The sequence below is a fragment of the Lissotriton helveticus genome, chromosome 3_2 (assembly GCF_964261635.1).
Source record: "Lissotriton helveticus chromosome 3_2, aLisHel1.1, whole genome shotgun sequence".
In the NCBI taxonomy this organism is placed as follows: domain Eukaryota; kingdom Metazoa; phylum Chordata; class Amphibia; order Caudata; family Salamandridae; genus Lissotriton; species Lissotriton helveticus.
This window is the reverse complement of record NC_136062.1, coordinates 493789506-493810531: the sequence shown is the minus strand read 5'-3', so window position 1 is coordinate 493810531 and position 21026 is coordinate 493789506. Positions and strand designations below refer to the sequence as shown.

The 21026-nt window shown below is 48.5% G+C and overlaps 1 protein-coding gene across 2 annotated transcripts in view; it reads right to left on the bottom strand.

The window, feature by feature from the left end:
* ARFGAP2 (ARF GTPase activating protein 2) overlaps window positions 1-21026 on the bottom strand; it is a 138264-nt gene that overhangs the window by 91467 nt on the left and 25771 nt on the right. The window contains exons 4-9 of one of the 2 annotated variants that reach the window (XM_078684471.1): window positions 17809-17940; window positions 14982-15062; window positions 13847-13952; window positions 8373-8429; window positions 2230-2274; window positions 1729-1781 (exon numbers count right to left, since the gene is read on the bottom strand). In XM_078684471.1, the coding sequence (XP_078540597.1) occupies window positions 1729-1781; window positions 2230-2274; window positions 8373-8429; window positions 13847-13952; window positions 14982-15062; window positions 17809-17940 (474 nt within the window). The remainder of the gene's footprint in view (window positions 1-1728; window positions 1782-2229; window positions 2275-8372; window positions 8430-13846; window positions 13953-14981; window positions 15063-17808; window positions 17941-21026) is intronic. The other variant, XM_078684472.1, reaches the window with a different exon arrangement.

Sequence of the window (21026 nt, the reverse complement as noted above, 5' to 3'; positions counted from 1 at the left end):
AGTCGGTTAGGGTGATGAGACAATTAAGAGTGTAAGCTTGATTTGTTAATTATCAAAAGTTAAGTCAGATGCCATGAGTTCAATCTGTTTATTATCAAAAGTAACCAGAAAGGCAGCAGCAGCCTTATGAAAATCATGTTCCTGCTAATCGTCTTTATGGAGGGTTTGATATTACACTGTGTTAGTGCCTGTAGACAGGAATTCTGTTACATGCGATCTCACGGAATACTGTAGTAGGGAAGAATTGTGAAGTCGGTTCTCGATTTGACAAAAGCTGAGCGTGGAAGATTTAGACTGAGATAATCCAGGTTAGACTTCTTAGGAGGGCCTAGCAGAGACGGCGGTCAACAGCATGTTGTAATAAAAAAACTACACATACATGCACATATACAGCGGTTCTTTGAGGTGGACCTTTTCTGCGAGAATCATTCACACTCCCCAGGGCAGCGTGCAGCAAGAGGCAACAAGTTTACACACTTCTTCCATCGGCTCGACTGCTCTGCGAGTAATGGCATTTTCCAGATCAAATCAGTGTTTAGGCTAGTGGCTAGTCCTTCAGCGTACTATTTTAACTTTTTAGAGGTCCTCTTTGATTTTGGTTTGTTAAAAAAGTGTCCCATGGCTCCCCGCACGCTCATTGCATCTGCAGTGTGCCGCGTTCTGTGCGACTCCTATTTCTAAACTGGTTGGCCATTAGAATGGTATTGTCCACAATGTATCTTTGTTTACTGTTCCAACATGGTCACCATGTTCGGAAGCATTATTTTGACCACCCTGGATCAGTACAACAGTAATATATCCCTTTACACTTTAGCATTTGCAGACGGCCACCCAGAATGATGCTTACTGAGAAGCTATTTTGGAATGTACTGTGCATAGTACATCATTGCTTTACTGCTCCAAGATGGTCCACTCGCCCTTTCTAACACGGCATGTATGTTGGAACTTTAAAACTTCGATACGCTAAGTACAATATCACTTCAAAGTGATTGCATACTGCTATATTTAATTTTATGTTGTATATCAAGTATGTTTGCCTGCTGAGCTTATACGTCTTTTTATTGCAAATACGATTAATGGATGTAGGAATGCAAGGCTGAGTAACAACGTATGTATAATGTCTTATTCAATGCCTAAACTTATCAATGACTAAAGAGGCACTTTCCATTATTAGCCGGACCGACTGGCATTGCCAAGGCTTGTTATAACTGGGCTGCACTAACTGCACATTATTTACATACAATGGCCTGCAGCGCTCCACCTTAGAATGAGAAGATTGCTCCACGCTAGCAGACATGCATGCATTTGAGCTTTTGTTTTATAAATCTTTGTAATCTGTTGTCTTAACTTGGTTTGACTGAAAGAAACAAGCAGCGTAAGTTCCAGAACGGTGCAATGTATTAGAATCCAAGAACAGGATAACAGGGCCTGACAGCAAGAGCGAGCACTTTACTGAATCTTTCAAATGTCATGGGCTGCGCCTTGTAAGTTTATCACTGTCTTTTGGCCTCGAGACAAAACTCTGTAGGTGGACCTGATGAACTGTGGAAGGACATTTCCACCTCCTCTGGTTCAGATTACTTGCCTAACCACTGTACTAGTTTTCATTTAGGGAACTGACCCCTATCCTGAGCTCAGCAAAAGCCTAGCAGTGGATTGTTTCACAGTATGTGATCTGAAAAAACACATCAATAGTTGTACGCTTGCGGTGGTTTCCAAAACACATACCCCTTTTTTGGCTGCCGTCGGCTTTTTCTTCCCAATGAGAGTAGGCTTCACATCTGTGAGAAATCAGAACAACGAGTTAGCAGAGAAAAGGAAAGCCATGTTACATGGTTATCACTGAGCACATCTGCAGGCTGTTAGTAACACACTTGAGTAGGCATCGAGCAGCTTCTGTTCCCAGATCAGAAGCCAGTGTGCTGGTCACCCTTCGGCATAACAAGCAGTGCGCTACAGCACAGGACGACATGTCATTAGGGCTGCGATCTTGGACAGCGTGAGTCCAGCCAGCGGCAGCAGACAATGGTGGCAGTGCACATCGATGGAAGAAGAGGGCTTGGGTTAGGCAGGAAACCCATACTGCAGTGAGCCTGGCACAAGCACAGCGATCGCTGTAGCCAACAACTACCCTGATGAGGTAGGAATTTCAACCCAGACAAAAGCAAAAAGGACAGCACATGCCTGTTGAGGGCCAAAAGAACCAGCATGCAATCTACAGGCAGTCACCTGCAGTAGGCGTGGACCCCAGTACTGAAAGACACATAGACTGATCTGAAGGAGAGAAATAAAAAGTGAGAGCAGGGCAAGAGGTTTGCGCCCTCAGAAAAAAACACCCACAGCGTAAAGCATCCTCAATATAGAGGGCAAATGGAACACCACTACAACAGGCTCGCCCGCCGCATCACTGGATCATCCAACAGCAACCAGGGAGCAAACTAAAAGTGTACAATCTCCTATTCAGTAGGGAGTATGTACCATTTTTCTAGTCCCTCACCCTGGTCCCGCGCAGATTTAATGCGAAGTAGTACATTTACATGTGTGAGAATCTCCCCAAAGAAAATGTGGAGATTTAGACTTGTAGGTTTGTGGCTAGTAGGACCTTTCACCTGCAGCCACTGCCACTTCACCTGCCACTGCACACACCAGCCCTCCGACAAGCGCCACCCCGAACACAACACAGACACCACCTGAACAAAAAACACCAACTCACATGTGCTTTTCTCAACACGCTCCCTATGCAAGCATTCCACTGAATTATGAGACTTCATCGCCACCCTCACACTTGACCGTCTTCCTCGCTGGGACCTGGCTCAACTCAACATCCGCTCAGACCATGCCACAGCGATCCAAACAGATATAAAATGACTCACCAGGACCACACCAACAAGCTGGGAGGTGGAACAGCCATCCTCCCCAAAGAGGCCATAGAGTGTACTCCCACCCCCATGGAAGATCTCAACTTCGAGCTCCTCACTAACGGCAAGACAATCCTCAAAGGCACCATCGCATACAGACCCCCAAGCTATGGTCCAGCTTCTGCAACACCATTGCAGACTTTACTGCACCCCTAGCCTTAGACTCCAAGGACAACATCTTCATCTGTGACATAAATCTGCACATCGATAACCCCAACAACAAAAACACTATACGCCTCCTCGACAGTATGAGCAGCCTCGGATTGACCCACATCGTTCATGACCCTACACACGCTGCTGGACCCAATTTTCACCTCGAGTAACCACAGCAAATACATCCATGTTAGAGAACTCACATGGTCCGATCACTCCATCGTCCACTTCAGCATCTCCAGTCCCCGCACCGCCACCCCCAAGATGACCAATTTTCCCCACAGGAGGTGGAACTAAATCTAAGAGATAAGATCAACATCTCCAACCCTTCTACCACCACCAACCTCGATCAGGGAGTGAAAAACGTCAACACCCGCATCACTAAATGCGCAGACAGCATTTTCCCCATCAAGAGTAACATGCAGAGAAAATCCTCCAAAAAGGCCAGCTGGTCCACCCATGAACTCAGAACAGCAAAATGAGACAGCAAACAGGGGTGATGGCGCACCAGCAGGAACCGCTCTGACAGGGCAGCCTTCAAGACCACTCTCGACCTCTACCACAGCCTGCTGATGGCAACAAAGATGGACATTGCCGCACGCATCGAAACCAGCGCCAACACCAATGAGCTTTTCTACATAGTTAAGGAACTCTCCAATCCGGATGCCATCGAAAACATCACACCCTGACAAGACCTGTGCAGCCAGCAGGCGGAACGAGCATCCACCCACCCTAGCTCTCTTGGTCGCAGGAACGCACACCAAACCCATCGCACATGATCTTAATTGGCGGGTAGGAGTATATAGGGTGAGTAGCTCCGACAAATAGGAGGGGGCAGTCCCCTGCAGAATGTGGTGACAAACACACATTGCCTTAAACAGGACGCTCTCCCTTATCGGCAGCCAGTGGAGTGCAGCCCGCACATCCTTCATTGAAGCCCTACTCGGGCGCATAAGAACCAGACTGTGCTGTGTTCTGCACCCCCTGAAGACTGAGCATACACTTTGTTGTTACCATAATCCAGGCGCGATGTTACTAGGGCGTGGACCATTGTCTTCCTGGCATCCGTCGGTAGCATATCCAGGGTTTTGCCGAGGACATTCAGGACTCCAAAACAAGCGCCTGACACCCGCCTGGTTTGGTACGCAAAAGAGAGCCTTGTGTCCAACCACACCCCCAGATTCTTAGCCTGCGCCCAGGGAACAGGCTTCGTCCCCAAGCTCTGTGGCCACCAGGCAGATGACCAGACCGACGGAGCTCGCCCCATCACAAGCACCTCGGTCTTATTGCCATTCAACTTCAGGCAGTTGTTAGCCATCCATGCAGCCAGTTCACGCTACAAAGTTGAAGGCTGCTGTATCCGGTGCCTGTGTGAGGGAGACCACCAACTGCGTGCCATCGGCGTAGGACACAACCCTGATCCCAAATCCATTCACCACCGCAACATTTCCCGGCGCCAGGAAACACACCTCCACCAAGGAGGAACAGCAGCTTTGACCCACCTCAACCTCTCGGCAGCCTTTGACATCGTATCCCACAACACACTGATCGAAAGACTACACCACATCGTCATCCAAGAGGACGCGCTCAGATGGATCATCTACTTCCTCATTCGAAGAACCTATAGGATTCCACCTCCCACCTTTCGCCTCTGAATCCAAGGAGATTTCCTGTGGTGCCCCCCAAGGCTCATCCCTCAGCACCACGCTCTTCAATGCATACATGACCCTTCGTCCAACATAGTCGGATCCCTTTGTCTCAACATAATTTCCTATGAAGATGACACCCTTCTCATCCTCTCACTCACCTATGACCCCACCACCACCACAGGAGCCACCTGCCACTGATGCATGACCAACGTTGCCGACTGCCTGCAGCTAAACACAGACAAGACAGAAGTACAAAAAGACAAAAGCATCACCTCATTTTCGGATTTCCAAACAGCCCTCAAGGTCTGGCTGTTCGAATAAGCCTCCGGGGCCTGCAAGAGTCTCGATACCCTATTGAGTGATATAGCTGCACTTTATAAATCCTGATTGATCGAACAGCATTTTTCAGAACTATTGTACTACTAAGCATACTATAAAAAATCAGTTTGAGAATAGGCACCGAAGTTAGTCGACTTCCACTGAAAGAGTCACTGAAATAGGTATAAATAGGTCACTGGATAGGAACATAGGGGAGCAGGAGGAACAGTGATAAAATGTAACGCAGGAAGACCGGAGAATCAATAGTGAACAGGCGTTCAGGGCGGTAGGAAGGACGATGAACAGGAGCTAAAGGCAGCAAGAGGAATGGGGCAGGATAGGAGCAGACAGGAGTGACAGCACTTACATGGCATAACTGACAGAACAGAGGAGGAGGAGGAGAGAACAAGACTGTGCTAAACAAAAGCATACGGTGATGAAAAAGGGCCGGACAGGAGGGATGGCGCTCAAAAGGCAGCAAAGGCTGGGAGTCAAAAAAAGGAAGCAAAGAAACTGTACTTTTCCACCAAGACTGAATTGGCAAAAAACAACTAGAGTGAAACCTTTCACGTATCCAACTACGTTCTCCATCCCAAAGCTTGCCTATCTGACCCTGACCTCTCGCAGGAACTCAGTGACAATCTGACTGACTACTATGAACAAATGAATGAAGACATTTAAACTGGCTTCAATTTTAGTAAGCCATGAGTGGAGGATTCAGAGTAGGACCGGGGGGATATTTCTTAATGCCTCGCTCACTGAGTTCAACCCTATCACGTGGGCGCAATCTGAACATGCTACCTTGCTTTGTAAATCAGGCTCATCCACAGATCCCCCGTCCTCAGTCTATTCTCAAGACAGCTTTAGAGGTCATTAACCCGATTTTTTATTCAATTTTTTATTAGTCATTAATGTTGCACTCTGTGCCAGACAGGTGGACATGAGACATAGTAAAACCTTTGTTGAAGACAACCAATGCAGACCCTAAGAATTTGACCAATTTTAGACCTATTTCCTTGCTTCCTGCACCAGCCAAAATACTTTAAAAATTAGTTCATTCCCAGCTTGGGGACTATTGAAAACATTTAAACTTTTCACTTTCTTTTATCTGGTTTTAGACCACAGCATTCTACGGAATCTGCTCTCCTGATAGTTTCTGAATCAAAGTTCGTTCTAGAAAAAGTAAACAATGCTGTATTAATCCTTCCTGATTGGTCAGCGGCATTCAACAAAATAAGGCCTTCAACACAATAAAGCATGATATCCTATCACAGCATCTAGCCCACTATCGATTTAGTGCTCGTGATTGGGCAAGGCTTCAACCTTTTATAAAGAACAAACAGGATGTGGCATTGCCCCCCTTCAGATCAAAGCAACAATTACTTAAGTACAGTGCCCCCAGAGTTCGTCCTTGAGGTTGATCCGGTTTAAAGAATACAGGTCGCCTCTTATCAAATCACTGGGTATCTCCACTATGGCATGTGCTGATGATCCCAATTGATTTTGTCTCATATTATGAAGTCTTGCGGCTTTGAACCCAAATTTAAAGACAGTCTTTCACAAGTCCTCAGATGTATTAACTGTAATCATTGAAAGCCTTACACTGAGCAAATGAAAACTCGAATCGGAGAATAACAATCAATTCTCTGCCCTAGATTGATGGCTGGACAATCTCACGGAGCATAGACATAGCTTGGAATGTGGGAGTAAATTTTGATAAAGATCCACCTGTCTGCCACCAGGTTACTAGAATCTCAGGGACATGTTTTTCTTTGATCAAATCAGGGGCGGCCTTAGGCATGTGCAAGCTGGGCACCTGCACAGGGCCACCAAACCCCAGGGGCCACCACGCCAATATATATCCTTGATATAACAAGCCTCTGAGGACGGATACATATTTGTGTGGCAGCCCCTGGCAGGGATTTGACGGCCTCCGGCTCTGTTCCACTTCCAAACACCCTGACCCCCCCCTCTTCACTGGCCTCTGTGCTCCGCCCCGCCCGGACCCCCCTCTTCCGGGGCCCCCTACCTACGCTCCCTGCCCAGGGCAGCCATGAGCCTAGAGCCGCCCCTGCTCAAGTCCCTGAAAGCGTTTGATGGCGTTCCTTCCTCTGATTTGAGTTAGATGGAATTCCATGCCCTAATTACTTTAAAGATCAATTATTGTACTATTCTTAACCTATGCATTCCTAAATACCTGATCAAGAAACTTCCAGCTTTTAAAAATGCAGTAGTTAGACTTGCGCTTACACTTCCTTGTAAAAGTGCCACTTCCAAAGGGTTATGGGAACTCTCCACTGGATTCTCGTGGAATAGCAGATTTTGTTCAAATCTCTTACCATAGTCTACAGGGCATTTCATCAAAATGGTCCTAGGTTTTTCACATCATTTTCTTCCATACGATCTTAAGATCTGCCAATAATAAACTCTTGCAGATCCCAAATTTGAGGTTACAGACCAGGGGAGGCGGATCCCTCTCTGCACTCAATGCGAAGGACTGGAATCAGCTTCTTCTCTCACCAAGACAAGGCAAAAAGGATGCTACTTTTAAAAAGCTTCACAAAAGCTGGCATTTTACCTAGTCCTAGTGTGCCATCTAGGGGAGTAAGTTGTGACAAATAATTAGTTTTAGGGCTCTATCACAGAGACGCCCCTATGGGGGTGGCCGTTGCGCTTTATAAAGGACTTGTTTTATTTCATGTCAAGAATAGTTGGCAATAACAGAGGTGCAAGATGCTAAGCAGGGATGACTTAGTGCTGAATTGTGATGAACCTTAATTCAGTAAGCTTAGTAAGCAGAGGGAGGGCTTGGACAGCAGCGCAGAAGAGTACAATGCTAAAAGGAGAGCATGGCAATGGAAGCAGGTTGCCAAATGGAGGTGAACTGGAAAATAGGGTGAAAGTGGGGGAAGCAAGGAGCTGGAGAGACCTCCAGGACAGAGCAATATTTAACAGACGTGCTTGCTAGCAGAAAGGATAGTGATGAATGGCAGAATGCTGATCAGCAATAGCTGGGATGGTGAAAAAAGAAACCAAGGTTAGAGGTGTGGAATGGGATCACAGGGGTCGCAAGATGATGCAGGTAGGGAGGGTAGAGTGGAGATAGATCATGACTAGGAGGGAAACTGGATGACATGTGGGACAGTCCACGGATGAACAGAAGTGCATGAACAGAGAAGTAGAGCTGGACAACTCTGCGTGGCAGAAGAGGGAAGAGCATTGGGGTGTGAAGGGTAGCAGGAAGGGCAAGTGTTTGAACAGGTGCAAACGGAAGCAAGAGGAGAGGTACAGGCATGAACCAATATGAGAATGGAGGCTGCGAGAGCAAGCTTACCAAGAGCAGCTTTCGGAGAGGTACTCAAACCATCAATGCTGGGTCCTAGCTCGGGTTCTGTGAACACAAACTTTTGGTTAATTTCCAGGTCATCACTGCAGCAAACCTAAGGAGGAGGGGTAGAGACACTGGACCATCCTGGGAGAGAGAGCCCTTTAGCATCGATCACTATTCTGCAGAGAGAGCCGTAGAAGAAAACATGGCTTACCTGTAAACACTGGTTTGCAGCATGTATCTGTTGGAGAGTCAAATGACGTCCATACTTCTGGGATCTAGTTGTGGGCTTCAGGATGAGCAGCTTTAAGTCACCAAGCTTCCCCTTCGTGAACCCTGCCCATCCTGGGGGAGGAGGCTTGGCACCTCGTCCCAGGCTGTACATTGTTTCAGGCCCCCGAGAGCAGCAGGCTCTCGACCCAGGGGTCCAGAAACATGTCTGGTGGTGGCAGCTGAAAGCAGCTCCTCTGCCTGGAAACTAGTGTTAGGTCGTTTTTCAGGGGGCATCTCTAAGAAACCCTCTATGTGCATTTTTCATTAAATCCCACACTGGCATCAGTGTGGGTTTAATATGGTGAGAAGTTTGATACCAAACTTCTCAGTTTTCCCTGCAGCCATAATGGTGCTGTGGAGTTCGTAATGAAACTCCCAGCACCATATACTCTTAAAGGCATCACTGCACTTCCAAAGTGTAAGAATGGACTTGGACACTATAGGGGTACAGGGCTCATGCACCTGCACCGTCACCACTGGTATAGGGCACCCAGCTAGAGGGGTGACTGATTTATGCCACGGCAGTCCCTTGCTCACTTTGCCACTGGAGTCAAGCAAGCCCGGCTAAAGACGGCTGGAATGCCAGAAACCGGTCCTGGGAAGCTTGATTCCGGTCCAGGGAAGACATGGCATTGCAGTTCGGGCTGGACTGTTCCCATGAGGCACAGGGTCAGACTGATTTGCATATGGCCATGTCTGAACTGGGGTGGCGGAGTGAGCTAAAGAACGGTGATGGATTAAACCCAGATCAGTTGACTGGGGGTGAGTGTTTGTATTTTCAACGCTCCGTCCATCATCACCTTTGGTTTTTCACGGCAGTGGGTTGTAGGCATGGCACAAAGGGATGTGTTCCAAAAACACAAAAGGAATCTGGTGGTCAAGAGGAATAGCAAAAATAAGATAAAAGAGGAGATGCAACCACTGATCATGCGGCTTTCTGAAAAAAGGTGTGTTAAATTAATAAAGTTTGTTCAATCGAATGAACCCTTTGTAACCTAGGAAAGTGGCTATTGGATTTCCATCAACTGCCCTTCGTGGCCAGTGTCATAATATGGAATTCCAGCTTCCCTGTCACAGCACCCCATTAGCCCAGGAGGTGACTGTGAACTAAGCATATCATACAGAGAGCAGAAAACCAATAGGTCAATAGTATGTACCTAATACGCCTACGATTCCATATACAAAGGCCAAATGATGACAAAAAATGCAGTGCAATACAAGTGCTGGGAGGTGGCCATTACGAACTCCCAAACACCATAATGGCTTAACTGAAGACTTCTCAGCACATTAAACCCGCACTGATGCCAGTGTGGGATTTAATGAAAAATGCACCACAGAGGGCATCTTAGAGATGCCCCCTGAAACCTAACCTACAATTCACGTCTTGTCTGAGAGGCTGCCTAGGCTGCCACACAGCAGACATGTTGCTGGACCCCTGGGTGGAGAGCCCCCTGCTCTCCTGGGCCTGCAACAATACACATCCTGGGCGAGGTGCTAGGTCTCCTCCCCCAGGATGGACAGGGGGAAGCTTCAAAGGCATGCCGCCTCTGAGAGCTTCTCCAGACCATTTGCTGTACCCAGCAACTGGCCCCCCCACCCGTTCTACCCCCACTCTGGCGGGAAGACTGGCGGGAAAAACTACTTCAGGAAGGGGGGTGTGCCAGCCGGTGCCAACCCCAACCCTCAGGTGGGGGAGAAGAGGTGAAGCACAACCCCGGGCTCCGGCCATCTTGAAGATGGGGAGCCCTGCCCAATCACAGCTAGGCTCCTGCCCCCCTCCCACAGGAGAGGAGCAGGCTAGGGGGTGTACCCACCCCAAGACAGCGACCCATTGGTCCCTGCCCTTGCCCTACCTGTAACGCCGCTAAATTCAGTATTTAGGGGCACCCTGAACCTTCCTTCCTCAGATCCCAAGAAGAAAAGAAGAAAGAAGATTAAGAAGAAGGAACGCCGTGCAGCTGCTAACCACAGGACAACACCAACTGACTTTGCCCCAGCCCTACCGGTCTGTCGATCCTGGAACCTGCCCCTGCCTAATTCCGGCGACTCCTGCGGACAGCAACCTTGGGACACCCAGAGGACCTGCCTGCCTTGACCCTCTTACAGACTGGGACTCCCTTAAGCAGAGGCTCTGCTCAACAATCATACCCCTGGTGCCAGCTAGGAAGCTCCCGACCAACCCACTCCGCACCCGCCGAGCCCGGCCCGTGCCAGAGTGATCCAAGACCACGAGGATGTCCCTCCGGTGACTGGGACTGAAGTCCAGTGGCCAAAGACCCTCCTCGACGACCCAGACGATGCCTGCAGCCTCAGGACAAAGGACCCCTCCGACCGCGACCAACCGAGGGTAAGATTTCCCGACCTCAAAAGACATCCCTGGACCCGGCACCCCATGGCCCCCTGTGCCCAACTCCTGGGTACCTACCTATGCTCCAAGATCCCAACTTACCCCTTGAAGTGTTGGTCGCGCCCGAAGATCCACCGTCCCCGAGCCTTCAGCCTTTGTTCCCTTTTCAAGATCGTCATTAAATAACATTGAGCGCCCGACAGCTTAAAAGCACCCTGCACCCAGCCGCCTGAGTGCCCCTGGCAGTGCAACCTGTACCCTATCCTACTTCCCCATTTGCCCTCAGCAAGTGACCAGAACCCCAGCTCCCACAGCCGCGTGGTCTGCTAGCCAGCAGCCACCAACCGAAGGCCCCCTGCCCCTCATTGGGCCTAACTACCTCTGCCCCCGGCCGCCCCTGTGGCACTGCGGGTTTACTAACTGTACCTACCTGACCCTGGGGGACCCCTGAGTCTATACCCAGAACCTTAACTTCACCAGTCGAGTACTCACCTGAAAAACGATAACTCACTTTCCTGCCATAGGATAATATTGACTGGTGTGAAGTTTTGAAACTCTAAAATATTCCTATAAAATCAGCCGAGTCACGAATTTTGAATTACTCACCCGGAATCAGGAGAGGAGCCAGTACTGTACCTTTCAGCCCAGTACTGACCTGCAAAAGTAATTTTAACCGGACTACTAACTGTGTTCCAAAGCACGTTCATGTCGAATGACCCGTTATAATGGCAGCTAGGCAGGTTCTGAGTTTTACCAGTGCTTCTTTATTTCTGTGTCTTACAGCATGCCTTGAGGCTCCAGGGTCCTCTAGGTTGTGGGTGCGCGTGTCTGAACATGTATCATTATAGGTGCATGATCTGAGAGGGTAAAGTTGCCAATTTCCAAGGTATTAATATCTATTTAGTCTAAGGAGCGAGCTGCTCTAGAAGGTAAAGTCAACTGCATATGGGTATTGCTCCCAACAAACGTATATTGGGTCCATCCGTGTGAGCCAGTGAATGATCTCTGTTTTACTTATAACTGACCCATGGAACTTCAGTTTTCATCGGTCCCTTTGAGGTGTCCGTGAATGCGTTTAATTTGCCTTATATGAATAAATCTCTGTTTCCCTCTTCTACAGCGGTTGAGATAGTGACTCCAATATAAAGATTTTGACCCGAGTAAGGGGTGTATGTGTGTGAGGTAAGAGAGGGAAGTAGGGATCATGTGCCTTGTAGGTCTGTCCTAACGTGGGAGATCTCATAGGAGCAGCACTTTGAAATGAAGATGACCTCTCCTGTGCTTGTGGATGTACTAAAGAAGGACTGACATGGAAACCAACTGGACGAGTCTGGAGCAGTCTCAGCGAGAGGGGAGTCTCAGCGAGAGGGGAGTCTCAGGGAGAGGGGAGTCTCTGGGAGAGGGGAGTCTCTGGGAGAGGGGAGTCTCTGGGAGAGGGGAGTCTCAGCGAGAGGGGAGTCTCAGCGAGAGGGGAGTCTCAGCGAGAGGGGAGTCTCAGCGAGAGGGGAGTCTCAGCGAGAGGGGAGTCTCAGCGAGAGGGGAGTCTCAGCGAGAGGGGAGTCTCAGCGAGAGGGGAGTCTCAGCGAGAGGGGAGTCTCAGCGAGAGGGGAGTCTCAGCGAGAGGGGAGTCTCAGCGAGAGGGGAGTCTCAGCGAGAGGGGAGTCTCAGCGAGAGGGGAGTCTCAGCGAGAGGGGAGTCTCAGCGAGAGGGGAGTCTCAGCGAGAGGGGAGTCTCAGCGAGAGGGGAGTCTCAGCGAGAGGGGAGTCTCAGCGAGAGGGGAGTCTCAGCGAGAGGGGAGTCTCAGCGAGAGGGGAGTCTCAGCGAGAGGGGAGTCTCAGGGAGAGGGGAGTCTCAGGGAGAGGGGAGTCTCAGGGGGAGGGGAGTCTCAGGGGGAGGGGAGTCTCAGGGGGAGGGGAGTCTCAGGGGGAGGGGAGTCTCAGGGGGAGGGGAGTCTCAGGGGGAGGGGAGTCTCTTGGGGGAGGGGAGTCTCTTGGGGGAGGGGAGTCTCTTGGGGGAGGGGAGTCTCTTGGGGGAGGGGAGTCTCTTGGGGGAGGGGAGTCTCGGGGAGAGGGGAGTCTCGGGGAGAGGGGAGTCTCGGGGAGAGGGGAGTCTCGGGGAGAGGGGAGTCTCGGGGAGAGGGGAGTCTCGGGGAGAGGGGAGTCTCGGGGAGAGGGGAGTCTCGGGGAGAGGGGAGTCTCAGGGAGAGGGGAGTCTCAGGGAGAGGGGAGTCTCAGGGAGAGGGGAGTCTCAGGGAGAGGGGAGTCTCAGGGAGAGGGGAGTCTCAGGGAGAGGGGAGTCTCAGGGAGAGGGGAGTCTCAGGGAGAGGGGAGTCTCAGGGAGAGAGGAGTCTCAGGGGGAGGGGAGTCTCAGGGAGAGGGGAGTCTCAGGGAGAGAGAGGAGTCTCAGGGAGAGAGAGGAGTCTCTTGGGGGAGGGACACATCTTCTGATTCCTGAAGTTGGTGGAACATTTCCAATTGTTTAACTGAAGCATTTAGAGCACAGAACTCTGTGCAGTAAATTAGGTGGATATTTTGGTGTTCATTTGTCTGGCTCTCTTTTGACACTCCTGGTCAGATGAGATGAGCTTTAAAATCAGGTCTTTTTTTTAATGTTCTCTCTTTCCCGTTTCAGACCCTCTCAGCACCAAGGTTTTTGAGTGGTGTCCTGGTTTAATGGTTGAGGAAGAGCCAAGTATCTCTTCGGTTGAAAGAATTAGCAGTGGGGAGTCTTTGCTTGATTACATGACGGACTACATGGATAGCATAGAAAGAGTGCAGCTGTGCCATCCTAGAGTAGGAATGGGGTTAGAATGAGCCGGGTTTCAGAATGAGGTGGAAGGACGATCTACAACAACACTTACGCGAGGGATCGCTGTTCTCTACAGCTTTAACCAGCTTCTCAGACTCCACTGAGGTGAGCACCGGCCCCAGATCTGCGCATGATGATGTGTCCCATGTGGCTGCAGGCTGGAACAAAAGCCATTGTTAGATCAAGTTATCCTTCATCTCTATGAGAACATTGCCCTCAAACCAATATTTTTTTATACACATCCCCCGCCCGAGTCAACCCTTTAAAAAAAAAAGAAAAACCTACAAATATTCACTCAAGAGCCGATCCCATGGCAAGGACATATTAGCCTCTGCAGGGTCTGTAGCACTACGTACGGAAGACCGGACAAGTAAAGCCCAACCAGATCATTTCCAGGAACAGAGGGACCTCCTCATCCAACCCCATGGTCATACCAAGGACACCCCAGGGTCATTCCTCCTCCTCCTAGGGCACAAGCAGAACTTACTAACAGTATCTCAACACATCAACCCCACTAAAGTCTGCAAGTTAGTACCACTAGACTAAATGCTTTACATGTCAGCACTGCAACAAGACAACGCACAATGCAGAAGTAGATAAAACCACACATCGCTGATAAATGTGCAACTACCCCCAAAAGCCCTTCAACCAAACCTTCCTAAACCTATGTCTCTCCCCTAAATCTAAGCACCTGCATAAAGTATTTCTAGATCCCACAACCTGTCACCCACCAGGTGGCCCAGGAAGCCAACACCCTCATCCCAAAACCTCAACACAACACCCTGTGCATGGAAGCTCAGCATAAAGGTGGTGCATAAACAACACACCTGTTAATAAGAACTCACACCAATAAAGGTCAAGCAGACATGGTTGGCTTCAGCCCCCACTGCACAAATAAAGCAGTGGCATCCATGCTCTACACGGACAGGCTGATGGAGAGAGAATATTTATGGCAAGCAGTGGTCTAAACATGAATGGTTAACAATTCCCAGATCTTGCAATGCTTACATTATGTGACAAACACAAATCAGGGGTTTCCCAAAAATGTTTAATAGGGACGATGCCACTATGAAGACAGCTCACGTCTTCACCAGCTCGGTCCTACTCTGTCACGTCTCCTTTCCCAAACCTTGTGAAAGCACCAACTGTCTGGTATGAAGCCGTTCATGACAGCTCGACTCGTTTACCTGGCAGAGTTCCGTGAAAAAATCTGTAGTTTTGGCCTCCGGGGAGTGCAGGGAGGTGCTGACCACTGCATCGATCCAAAGCTGAGTAACGGAGAGCAAGAAAGAACAGCTCGTCAACACAGAGAACAAAGTAGTTGTGTGAGATACTAAGATATTAACTTAATTCAGGAAGCAGGATCAGGGGCAGCAAGCAGGCCTCCTCCACCCCCCCTCCCACACCCCCAGCCCCCTGGGAGAGGTGTGTCTATGGGATGTTTAATGCACAGAGCAGGGATATCTCAGGTAGCGAACAGTGAGGCTAAACACAAGTTCAGACACACAAGCTCAACTGCGGGATAATTTGAACCATTGGTAAACAAACACACACTTTATTAAACTCCAAATAATTCACCAATACTAGTGGCCAGGGTAATCAAACAGAGTAGTCATGAATTTCAAAAACCTGGTTCATGCACCTCACTACCAGTCTATGTATATTGAGAGCAGCTTTTTGGGGGCTTCACGTAGAGGAAGGTCTCACTGACAGGCAAAGTCTTGTACAACTCTCAGCGCAGGTTGGTCTTCATAATTTCACCTGCCTCTTGATAACTAATTAAGCTCCGTTGCCTGTCTTTCTACCATCAAGCACTGATCCATACACAGGAAATTCACGGCTTTCTCCAACATGGCCCTACAGTGGTTTAGCTTCTTCCTAGTAAATTTTAGAAACTGTCTCCTGCGGTATCACCAGGGATCCATCCTATCCCACATCATACTCAGATTCTACATGGAATCCAACGCGCCAACAGGTTTTTTTACAGTCCATCAACATGCCAATGACATCAACAATCTTAATTGTGAACATTCAGCATTTGAAAATCTGCCAAGGGATCAGGCGGCCCAGTGTTTAGTTAAACTAAACTTCACCAAGGCTGCACCTCTATTCACCATTAGCAACAAAGATCCAAAAATCCAAAATTGCTCTGTAAATCTGATGGCTTCAGTCCTGTACCCAAAAGACGATCAAAGAAAAATCACTAGGATTCCCAGGAACACCTTCTCAAGAAAACACGGAGTGGAGACAGCGCTTCAATCATGAAATAAATGAAACAGTTCTTCCCTGACAATCCAAGTCTCGAGCGTCTCAACACCTGCAAGGAAGCACTGTGGTCTCAGACACCAAACTGGCCCCATTGGAAAGGATCAGACTTCCTACCTCATGTCTCCTGACTACATCACCCCAATATTTAAGAAACACGGGCTCTCCCTCTAAACTTGCAAAACCTTCATGATCATAGGCAGAAAATGCAGAACGACCATAAACTGCAATGCAGCTTATCTGGCAGAGAAAATAAAGCCCCCGGACAGACGAACCACATAAGAAGCCACAATATAGCAAGACTAGAAAGCAAAATATTCACAAAAAGACAAAACCTAAAGACACGCCTTCCCCATCTATGCTCCTAGGAGCTGGAAATACATCTATATCAACATCCTCCCGCTATTCAAAAAAGAGCTCAGCCAGATCTCTTCAGAGAACACTTAAAGGTTAGGAGCTCACGAATACTCTACCACTAGCAAAGAAGCATGAATTGATTTGTGGGCCCTCAGCCCTCCAGGGTCACCGGCTAGAGTCAAAGTAGCCACGCGTACATGGAGTGCCTCTTGGGTGCTTCCACTCAGTGCCCTGTAGCCACGCGTACATGGAGTGCCTCTTTGGTGCTTCCACTCAGTGCCCTGTAGCCACGCGTACATGGAGTGCCTCTTTGGTGCTTCCACTCAGTGCCCTTTACACAACCTCCCCATTTTCCTCTGCCGTATCAACCCTGTTGCCCGCTAGAATGTGCTTCTTCTTGCAACTCAACTCTTACCACTTCACTTTTCAATTCTTATGGCTTCGAGCAACAGGTTTATGTTGTCCTGCAGGAATCAGTTCCCTCTCTTTAGCCACAGTGCTCAGCTTTCTGTCTCCTACGGAGGGTGCTGCTTGGCTCAATACGCCTATACCTGCTCAAGTGAGGCTACTAATCCTCTGGCTTAACTTTTTAGATGAAGCCCTTACCCTGCTTATCAGTGTCTACAGAGTCTTAATAGTATCTTTATAATAAAAATAATTAAGCAGTTTCTCTGATTTGCAGCTTCTTAATTTATATGGGTTACCATTACCCAATTGAAGTACTTTGTGACCCAATGAAAGAGACTTAGCTAAACCATCTCTAAGCAGACAGTTCATTCACTCATGAATGCACAGATCACACGTGCACTGGCACACCCCAGTACAGCAGCAAAAGAATGATCCGGTGCAGCACTGTGGGAAGCCAAATCCCAGTTAACCCCAGCTCCTCACCGGCACCGAAATGGATTTAGTGAAAGCATCTTCTGTGCCACAGAGGCTCACTCTACTCCCCCACCAGTGCTTGTTCCCAAAAAGCACCAGCAACACTACTCTCCTACAGACCTAGGAGACACCAAAGTCTTACTTTCCCAGGTTTTCAGTTAAGTTCAAGCTTCTTCAGAAGACCAAAGTCCCTGCTGTTCATAGCTCTGCCCCGGAGTCACAACTCTGAGTCAATCATAAGCCTGCTCCTTTGATGTCCGTCAACCTCTGAGACAACCAGGCCGTTGGTCCACTGAATAACCATAGCCTGGCCTCTATAAAACCATTTGTCTCCAGGTCCCTGAAGCCGTGCTCCTGCAAGCGGTCATCAAATGGCAACTGCTCATAAACCTGTAACCATTCAACTCACTGCAACCAGGCTCCTCCATGCCACAACCATACCCAAGATCCTTCAAGCCTCAGCCGTCCACCATAGCTGATGCATTTAAAGCACTCCTACAGAATACTCACATCTGTACCATACTTGGCCAAGGCAGCGTTGGCTTGCTGTCTGATCTTCTCACGGTACATCTGGGCTGCGCGGCTGTTGTACTTGGCGTTAGTGTCGCTGGACGTACAGCCATGTTGTCGGAAAAAGGCAGTCTGTAAGAAAATGTACAGGGGTGAACTGCTGCAGTAAACACAAGGTTAAAAAGCATCCGGTGGGTCCTGGAGAGTCTGTCCTTCGAGGACTCCTCCACACACACCTTCATTCAGCAGGGCATTCAGTTGCCAAGAAGGGTGGTTCTTCTCACAGGCAGTCTAGCTCCTCCGAGAACAGAGGGAACGTGCCAGGCACTATGCCGCATAACTTCAGTTACTCATGATGCATCAATATCACAAATGCAATATAATTTGAGGTACAACTCACATTTTCATTAACTTCCAATATTTGCAAACAATGTTGATTTCATACAATACAAAAACAACAGTTGATTGAGAGAATGCAGAACAATGTCATACATTCACCCCAGTACAGAGATCTGGGTCTAAATCCATCGTTTTTTTTTCTCACCATGCCATTCCAGTTTGAGCCCAAGCCATATGTAAATCAGCTCTGACCCTGTGCCTCATGGGAACAGTCCAGCCCGAACTACCAAGCCATGCCTTCCCTGGACCGGAAACAAGCTTCCGAGGATCGGTTTCAGGCTTTCAGCCCTCATCAGCCAGGATAGCTTGATTCCAGTGGCATGCAGAGCACGGGACTCACGTCTGAGCATACCCAGCCCACTCGGGGTGACAAAAGCAAAAACAACAGAATGCAGAACAATGTCATACATTCACCCCAGTACAGAGATATGGGCCTAAATCCATTGTTTTTTTGCTCACCATGCCATTCCAGTTTGAAACCAGCCATATGCAAATCAGTCTTACCCTGTGCCCCATGGGAACAGTCCAACTCGAACTGCCAGGCCAGGTGAGCTAAAGAATGATGGATTAAACCCAGATCAGTTGACTGGGGGTGAGTGCTTGCAATGTTCAACACTCCGTCCATCATCCCCTTTGCTTTTGATGTCATACAATAACCATTTAATCCTTATAACAGCAATAGTTCCATCCTACGATCACCCCCTTGTTTTTGAACTGATGCTGCTGGTTTGTCGAGACTCTGGTGCACTGGATGAACCCTCGTGTCCGAACCCCAGTGCATGTGATCTGGCCCCAAAAGTATGTGTACAATAGGCTAATACCCGACTGCTTATTTAACCGACCTGTAAGTCCTTAATATGTCATTAGTGGACTGCAGCACATAATTGTGCTGCCATTACAATACTGTCGCTCAAATATGAATTTACATTGAAAAATTGAAAGACAAGAGACTTTTGGCAAAACAGGTACAGTTAGTTTAATTAAATGCAGCGGCCTGGTGATCGGGCAACAGTCGGTGTCTGAAAACTATCTCAAAGCACATTGATTTCGGCCCTCATTTCATACATTACGTGAAGCATCATAAAACGGATTATGCATTCCTTCGGCAACAGAAATTTGGACCTGGTCAGGGGGCCATATATTGGGGTGTCTGAAATGAAATGCAGGTGGGCTTGACGTTGCGCGGACACAATGCAGTGCCGATGGGTACATGTCCAGATGTCCTGCCCGGGGAGCTCATGATCACAGCCTGTAATGTGCATGCGGTGTTCGGACTGGCTGAGTGTTCCTAACTTAGCGTGGCACCTGACTTTATGGTGTTTTTGGGAATGTGTGCTCTCCGGCCAAACATGTTTTATTTGGCTCAATCTCCCAAGACCATTGTGGTGTCACAAGTTTGTCTAAGGATTACGTATCTCTCCCTCCCCCCCTACCTCCCACCCCGCCTGTTATCTGTCAGTCAGTTGCTAAAGGCCTAGGTTGCAGGGCCTGCCTGACAATGCATTTCTGACTGGGGGTTGAGGGAGCGGTCATATCGGGTGAATTCAACAACGTATATGCAAGTTCGTTTTCATACGTACATATATCAAGGTGTACAGCCACATCGTATTTTTCTAAATTAACAAACGTTAAAACTGCCAACTAAACATGGAAAAATAAACCTTTTTGCCAGGTAAAAACCTTCCTCTTTAACATTGATAAGACCGCTCTAGAAAAGGCTGTGGTGGCCCACTCAGGTAGAGTGCTTAGTTTTAAAAAAAAGAGCGTGTTCCTATGGTGTTTAAAATGTTTTGATCGAGAAAACACAAAATTGCTGTCGTCACTGTACCAAGACTGGTCATTGACTGGCAAACAATGAGGTTCACTGGCCACCACCCTTTGAGCTAACTCCCATTTGGGACCATCAAAGATATTACTCCAAGGTAGAACATTGATCCTTCCATTAAACCAGATTTGTAGGAAGCTGCTTTTTATGTAGTTTACCAAAAAGAGTTATACTATGAAAAATGTCCAGATGATCCTTATTAGCGTACAGGGCTTAAATTAATAATCCTAAATGCTCTCTTTTGTGGGAGTGTGGGCGAGCAGTTTAGGCTTATCAGAAGGTAGTGCTATACATTTGTTGAACAGAGTCAATAAATGAGACACACTTGAGAAGAAACTCGACCAATTTAGAAAAATTACAAGTATTTTTTATATTTATTTTAACACCAAGAACGTCACAATTTGGTAAGTACTTTTTAGAACAGCAATTTTTATGGGTAGGTAAAATTGTAGCACAAATGCATTTGTATGCGGTAATGCTGTTCTATGGAAAAAAAAGCCATATACTGCATACAACTACTTGCAATTGTATTTTGGGGTCACCCTTAGGTTCTTAAGTGCTAGGAGGCCAAGGTCCAAAGTACCACCAGCAGTTCAGGTTTACCTGCCCAGGGGTGTATGGGTGCAGAGGCGCTAACCTTGCTTTCTACACTGTAGGCAAAGTGGGGGACCTCCTAGAAACAAGGCTGCAGAGGAGGAGAAGTCTGGGAGTTTCCAACGGGGGCTTTGTTTGTGAGGGGCGGGGAGCACAGTCTGTTGTCGTGGACCCAGGTCGGGGAGCACAGACGCAGGTGTTGGTCGAATGGGCCAGGAGTCCAGTTTGGACTCAACCAAGCTTTGCTTACTGCAAGGAGCTCCAGGTATTGGTGCAGGGCGGCTCCGGTTAGTTCTGGCGTCTTCACCCTTGGTGGGGGAATGGAGTGGACTCCTGGAGCACGGTGAGCTCCTCCCAGTTGGCTGCTGCGTCGGTGGGCCCAGTGAACAGCAGAACGGTG